The 7500-nt window shown below is 40.4% G+C and overlaps 2 protein-coding genes across 2 annotated transcripts in view; both read left to right on the plus strand.

The window, feature by feature from the left end:
* LOC106870235 (uncharacterized) overlaps positions 1-6388 on the plus strand; it is a 12731-nt gene extending 6343 nt beyond the window's left edge. The window contains exons 5-10 of the mRNA XM_089345363.1: positions 63-216; positions 1142-1290; positions 2461-2599; positions 3542-3721; positions 4352-4503; positions 6125-6388. Coding sequence (XP_089201489.1) covers positions 63-216; positions 1142-1290; positions 2461-2599; positions 3542-3721; positions 4352-4503; positions 6125-6275 — 925 coding nt within the window. The 3' untranslated portion in view covers positions 6276-6388. The remainder of the gene's footprint in view (positions 1-62; positions 217-1141; positions 1291-2460; positions 2600-3541; positions 3722-4351; positions 4504-6124) is intronic.
* Positions 6389-6872: 484 nt separating this feature from the next.
* LOC106870236 (palmitoyltransferase ZDHHC17) overlaps positions 6873-7500 on the plus strand; it is a 22297-nt gene continuing 21669 nt past the window's right edge. Inside the window, exon 1 of the mRNA XM_089345450.1 lies at positions 6873-6954. Coding sequence (XP_089201576.1) covers positions 6952-6954 — 3 coding nt within the window. The 5' untranslated portion in view covers positions 6873-6951. The remainder of the gene's footprint in view (positions 6955-7500) is intronic.

The raw sequence follows: 7500 nt of genomic DNA on the forward strand, positions 1-7500 counted from the left end.
CAAACTTCGTTTGTTTATTTACGTTTGTCGTAATTTGAATATAACACATATATATTTTCCAGTTGCGAGCGAGGCCGCATCGTCCTTCGGCAGAACCATCGAGGTGTTGGCTTCTACCTCGTCTACTCCGGTTCCTTGTACGTCCAGAAGGAATTGGAAGAGAAAACCGGCCACAAACACTTGGAAAACATCATACGCAGTGGACAACATTTTGGGGTGAGAATGGTTTTTTTTTTCGTTTTTTAAACAGTTCCCATCATGTTATGTTCGGCTTCATCATCGTCGTCGCCGTCATCATTGTCATCATCTTTCTCATCATTTCCACCACCACTACCCCCCCACCAAATGTTGAAAACAAGGTAAGTCTACATTAATTCACATATTTGCTTTCTTGTGATTTACTTCGCATTTTCTTCACATTGTTTTGGCCTTACCTACGATCTTTTATACAATATATATATATATACAAATAATATATGAGTATATGCATATATATGTACATGTATGTACATACCTACATCTACAAGTATATATAGATGCATATCTGGGTACAGGACGTTGCAAAAAAAAACATAGACAAAATGATAAACAAGGTACAGAAAACACCCAGGCCACATAGAGAACATTTCCTTCATCAGCTGCCACCATTATAACACTGGCGTTTCGAAGAGTTAGGGCTATATATATATATATGTATAGCACCATCTGAGCGGCGTAAAAACGGGTAAAGATGGGGACAATTTACCCATTGCACCCTGTATATATGTATGCATGCATGCATCCATGTATGTATGTATCCAGAAAAACGTTAGCATGCCGGGCGAAATGCTTATTGGTATTTCGAGTGCTGCTACGTTCTGAGTTCAAATTCCACCGAGGTCGACTTTGCCTTTCATCCTTTCGGGGACGATGAAGCTAGTACCAATTATGCACTGGGGTCGATATAATCGACTTAATCCCTTTGTCTGTCCTTGTTTGTCCCCTCTGTGTGTAGCCCCTTGTGGGCAGTAAAAAAATAATACATGTATGTATGTATGTATGTATGTACGCTAACATCTAAAATGGTATGGAACCGTTAAGCAAGTGACAAGAAATATTGGGAAGTATTTCAACATCTTAATCCATTTCTTCTTCAATCCAGGAAGTAGCTCTCTTGGGGGATGGTCTTCGGACAGCCACTGTCATTTGTCGGGAACCATCTGAACTGTTTTACATCGAGAAAGATGACTTCGCTGCTATCTGTCCGCAGTTATTCGACGACGAACTTGCACAGAAGATCAAGTTTGCTCAGTAAGTACGCAATTACTTGTTTTATATGTTGTTGTCGTTCAGAATTTGCCTATGTTGGAGCACCACCTTGTAGAATTTGTGGTTGCTGTTTGTTCCTTCTTGAGCCAAGCCTAGCTCACAAAAGCCAGTTCCCCGGTTTCATTGGGGGTATAGGTTCCCCACCTGGACGGGACGAGGAGGAAAGAGTGAGAGAAAGTTGTGGTGAAAGAGTACAGCAGGGTTCGCCACCATCCCCTGCCAGAACCTCATGGAGCTTTAGGTGTTTTCGCTCAATAAACACTCACAATGCCCGGTCTGGGAATCGAAACCGCGATCCTATGACCGCTAGTCCGCTGCCCTAACCACTGGGCCATTGCTCCTCCACTTAAGTTGATATATATACACACACATATGTGAACACAGAATTTAAACTCAGGACATAACGGCAGACGAAACACTGCTAAGCATGTCACCCGGCATGCTAACGATTCTGCCAGCATGCAGCCTTATTAATGACCTAATAACCGCTAGGTGAATGCTCGAATACAAAGCCATACTTCTTCATACACACTGAGACATCATACTGCTGCACTCTACCTGTCTATTCGTTCACCTTAATCACAAGATTTTTAGCCATGCTCCATTTGTTACTGTACAAATGTACCTTAATTTACCTGTTTCGGCATGTCTCTTGGTCTCTCTCTCTCTCACTGTCTGTCTGTCTGTCTGTCTCTATCTATCTATCTATCTATCTATCTATCTCTCTATCTATCTTTGTTTGTCTGTCTTTCTATCTATCTGTCTGCCTTTCTATCTAGCTGCCTGTCTGCCTGTCTGTCTGTCTGTCTATCTATCTGTCTACCTACCTCTGTATCTATCTATCTATCTATCTATCTATCTATCTATCTGTCTATCTATCTATTAGTCTATCTATCTATGTATCTATCTGTCTGTCTGTCTGTCTGTCTGTCTGTCTGTTTGTCTGTGCGTCCGTCCACCTGTCCATCCATCTGTCCATCTATCTATCTATCTATCTATCCATCTATCTACTACTCTGCCTAACCCATCTACCTAACCCTCCCTGCCTGTGTACCCCTAATCACATCTTCCATTCCCCCCTCCCCCTTCCCACCAGACAACTCAACACCTGACGCAACCAACCAACGTCAAACGAAAACTTTTACATTCCAGAAGGTTCGAATTATTCAAGGACTGGCGAGATTTGAACCTGTACAAGCTGTGCCTTCAGTCCCAGGTGCTGTATATATCACATGGTCAAATCATTGAAGCTGATTGGCTCCAGACACGATACCTCTACTTCGTTATGCAGGTAAATATACACCTATTAATGATGCTATTGGTGTTATATAGGTCCAGGTAGAGCCAGATTTAGGTGTGGCCCAATAAGGGCCATGCACCAGGGGGCACCAAGCTTCGAGGCCCCCTTTGATTTAGAGAAGCCTAAAGTTTATCTTTATCGCTCTTCTTTTGCTTGTTTTAGTCCTTAGATTGTGGCCATGGTGGGGCACTGCCTTGGAAAGATTTGGACTGGTTCCTATACAGGTGGCACATAAAATACACCATTTTGAGCATGGCCGTTGCCAGTACCACCTGACTGGCCTTCGTGCGGGTGGCACGTAAAAGCACCCACTATACTCTCGGAGTGGTTGGTGTTAGGAAGGGCATCCAGCTGTAGAAACTCTGCCAGATCAGATTGGAGTCTTGTGTAGCCATCTGGTTTCACCAATCCCCAGTCAAATCGTCCAACCCATGCTAGCATGGAAAGTGGACGTTAAACGATGATGATGATGATGATGAATCGACCCCAGTACTAATTTTTTTAAGTGTTACTTGGTGACCCTGCTGGTGCTGGTCCCGTGTAAAATGCATCCAGTCCACATTGTGAAGTGGTTGGCATTTGGAAGGGCACCCAGATCTAAAAACCTTGCCAAAACTGACCTTGCCTGTGGGAAAGAGAGATAGTGATGAAAGGAGTGATGGAGGAGAGATGGCAGAGAAAGTATTGAGTGATGACAGAGAAAGAGACGATGATAGAGGGAGTAATGGAAGAGAGACAGTTTTAGCAGTTATGTGTTTGCTGATAAGAGAGCAGAAATGGGAGAGAAAGAATGAGTAATGGTGAGAGTGTAATACAGATGGAGAGTGATGTGATGGATGTGAATAATGAGTGACCCGGGAATTTTCAAAAATAACTCTATTCTCAATTCTTGCCTCCGTTTATCATCCCAACTTTTACACGGCGGTGTAACAGGGCTGCATATCTTTGCTGAAAAAGTTCCAAGTGCAGCAGAGCGTGAAGCGACGACACAGTCCAGTGCACAGTGCCAAACAGGAAAAGGGTCGACAAGAAGAAGAACAACAAGAACAGGAGAAAGCACAGTGCCGCACATGTGTGGCTGTTGTTGGTCACCTGCACTCTGGTGACCACAGCGTGAGTATTTCGACAACATTTACTGTACCTTTGGTGGTGGTGGTCATAGCAGGAGTGGGAGCATTGATAGAAGTGGTAGTATTAGTAGTAGTAGCCATGGTAGTATCATTCCTCTTTTACCATGTACTTGTTTCTGAGCTACATAAAAAGCACCCAGTACACTCTGTAGAGTGGTTGGCATCAGGAAGGGCATCCAGCCATAGAAACCATACTAAAGCACACAACATGGCCGGCTGTGGGTCCTGGCCTCACCAGCCCTTGTCAAACTGTCTGATGCATGCCAGCATGGAAAATAGACGCTAAATGTTGATCATAATGATGATGATGTTGATGATGATGATGATGATGAATGATGATGATGATATAAAATAATGTTACTGATGATGATATATAAGTACACCCCCCCCCACACATGCATGTATACACTAATGTACTTTAGGAAGTTCCTCCTCCTCCTCCTCCTCATCACCACCACCACCGCTATCGTCATCATCATCATCATCATCCTCATCTCAGCTGAAGCCAAAAAGAAAAATATCCCGAATCCCTCCTCATCCCCCCCCTCCGCCACAGCATCCCTAATCTCTCACTCCCCCTCTCTCTCTTTCCCTCTCTTTTTCCCAAACCCAGGAACTGTCGGTGCTAGAAGAAGAAGACCGAGTCTCCGGAGTCTCCATGAAGAGCGACGGAGTCCGTGTCCTCCGTTTTTCCACAAGGAACACCTTCACCTTCAGCGAGGGAGACTGCATCCAGAAGTTTCTACAGAAATACAAGAAGCCAAAGTAAGACTAACATGGAATCACCATTCTTTTATCCTACCATTCTGTCATTCTATCATTCTGTTATTCTACCATTCTGTTACTCTACAATTCTGTTACTCTACCATTCTGCTATTCTACCATTCTGTCTCACCCCTACCTCGTTCTATCATATGCCATAGAAACCGGGAAACCGGGCCCATGAGGCTGACTAGGCTTTAAAAGGGTGCATAATAATAAAACACACACACACACACACACACACATATATATATATATATGTATATATATATATATATACACATATTCATACATATATTTACAATGTCCTGTACCCAGATATGCATCTATATATACAGGTAGATGTAAGTATGTACATACATGTACATATATATGCATATACTCATTTATTATTTGTATTATATATATACACGCATACATATATATGTATATACATACATATATATATATATATATATATATATGTATATATATATATATATATAATAATATTATTAGGGACAAAATCCAAAATTACAGGTAAAAAACTCAATTAAAATCAATTTATAAAAAATTAAAATTAAATTGAGCCTTATAGATAAAGTATATATAAAAATATATATAGTTTTAGGGAAAATAACCAATTTTCAAGAACTCATCGATGAAAATCCACTATCACATATAGAAAAATTAATAATTAAAAGCACAATAAATGAGTATAATGTAAAGTAAAGTAAATATCATAAGATAAATATAATATAATATTATAATAATAATATCTTATGATATTTACTTTACTTTACATTATACTCATTTATTGTGCTTTTAATTATTAATTTTTCTATATGTGATAGTGGATTTTCATCGATGAGTTCTTGAAAATTGGTTATTTTCCCTAAAACTATATATATATATATATAGTTTTAGGGAGCTGGTCGCGGTGAGAGGGATAACTCCCTTGGCAAACAGGACACAGTCGTGTGTCGATAAGCCAGCTGGAGGAGATGTCCTCCTGGGGCTAAAAGCAACAGTAACATCCACCCCTAGGGGTCAGCCACACTTAAGTGGCAATATACTACACTTTATCGTGCAGTTACTGTTAATACTTCATTTAGAGAATTAACATTGCTTGTTTTCACCTTTTCAATATCAGTGAAGAATGTCACTGGAAAAGAAGATATAAGATTTGCCAGATTTGTCTCTCTCACCAAGGTCATCAGCTGTCGAACGCCGACGAAGGGAAATAACCCTGAAATCCGGATACGTTCGTGCTGCTGGTCGCGGTGAGAGGGATAACTCCCTTGGCAAACAGGACACAGTCGTGTGTCGATAAGCCAGCTGGAGGAGATGTCCTCCTGGGGCTAAAAGCAACAGTAACATCCACCCCTAGGGGTCAGCCACACTTAAGTGGCAATATACTACACTTTATATATATATATATATATATATATATCTGTGTGTCTGCCTGTCTGTCTGTCTATCTATCTATCGACCTAACTGTCTATCAATCTATCTATCTATCTATCTATTTATCTACCTACCTACCTACCTATCTGTCTGTCTTTCTGTTTGTTGGTCTGTCTGTCCGTCCGTCCGTCCATCCATCCATCCATCCATTTAATTTCTTCATATGCTCATCTTCCAGAATCCCATCCGACGAGGAACTTTGCAAGAATTACCATAATTCTTCAAAATGGAACAAATTCAAGAAACAGATGCTTTACACGCAACTCTTGCAGAAGAACGGTGCTGCCGTTGCTGCTGCTACGGCCACTTCTGCTACCTCAGGACATTAATTTACCAATCCCATCGGCAGAAGACATCGGACCCTTTGCTGGAAAGAAGCAATTATGAATTTTACCCGAACTTTGTAAAGGAATAAAATATTAAAGCAAGCCTGATACAATGACATCATTTTCTTTGTGTTGTTATTTCGTGGCTTAGTGGGTAGGGTTAGGGTTAGGGTTAAGGTTAGGGTTAGGGTTGTGTCTGTGATTGTCCCCCCCGATATCGCTTGACATACCGATGCTGGTGTGTTTGTGTCCCCGTCACTTAGCGGTTCGGCAAAAGAGACCGATAGAATAAGTACCAGGCTTACAAAGAATAAGTCTTGGGGTCGATTTGCTCGACCAAAAGGCGGTGCTCCAGCATGGCCGCAGTCAAATGACTGAAACAAGTAAAAAAAAAAATGAAAATAAACGATGAAATTAATAAATAAAATGCGAAGAAAATAATTAAGAACAATAAATTGCAGGAAAAAATAAAAATCAAATAAAGATAAAGTAAGATAAAATAAAATAAAATAAAAATAAAATATTACAAAGTAGTCAAGGGGAGATAACTTTGTAATTGTTAATCACGAGGTTTTCTGCAATCTGACTAAACGAGACTCCGTTTGTGTAACTCTTCCTCAAAGAATGGCTTTTCTCTGGTTGCTGGCTTTTTGTTGTGAGACGTAGCAGGGCTTGAAATATGGTGAGCGAAGCGTTTAGATTCAATCTGATGCACGGAATGTGTGTATGGATGTATGGATGTGGGTATAGATGTGTGTGTGATGGATGTGTGTGTGTGGATTTGCATCTGTGGATGTGTGTGTCTGTAGTTTGGACGTCGGTGTGTGTGTATAGCGCGCGTGTGTGTGTATATGTATGTATGTGTCTGTATATATATATGTGTGTGTGGATTTACGTTTGTGTATGTAATCTGCGGTTTGGATTTCGTTGTGTAGATCGTAAGTTGTGTGTATTTATACTATGTACAGGGTGTATATGGATATGTATATATATATATATATATATATGTGTGTGTGTGTGTATGGATTTGCACCTGTGTATATAATGTGTGAATTTATATATGTGTGTGTATGTATGAGATCTGGACATCGTTCTGTTGATGTGAGAAGTGTATTATACAATGTACAGGGTATATATATATATATATATATATATATATGTATGTGTGTGTGTGTGTAGATTTACATTTGTGTATGTAATCTGCGGTTTGGATTTCGTTGTGAAGATC

The sequence above is a fragment of the Octopus bimaculoides genome, chromosome 29 (genome assembly GCF_046866305.1).
Source record: "Octopus bimaculoides isolate indiv1 chromosome 29, ASM4686630v1, whole genome shotgun sequence".
Classification (NCBI taxonomy): domain Eukaryota; kingdom Metazoa; phylum Mollusca; class Cephalopoda; order Octopoda; family Octopodidae; genus Octopus; species Octopus bimaculoides.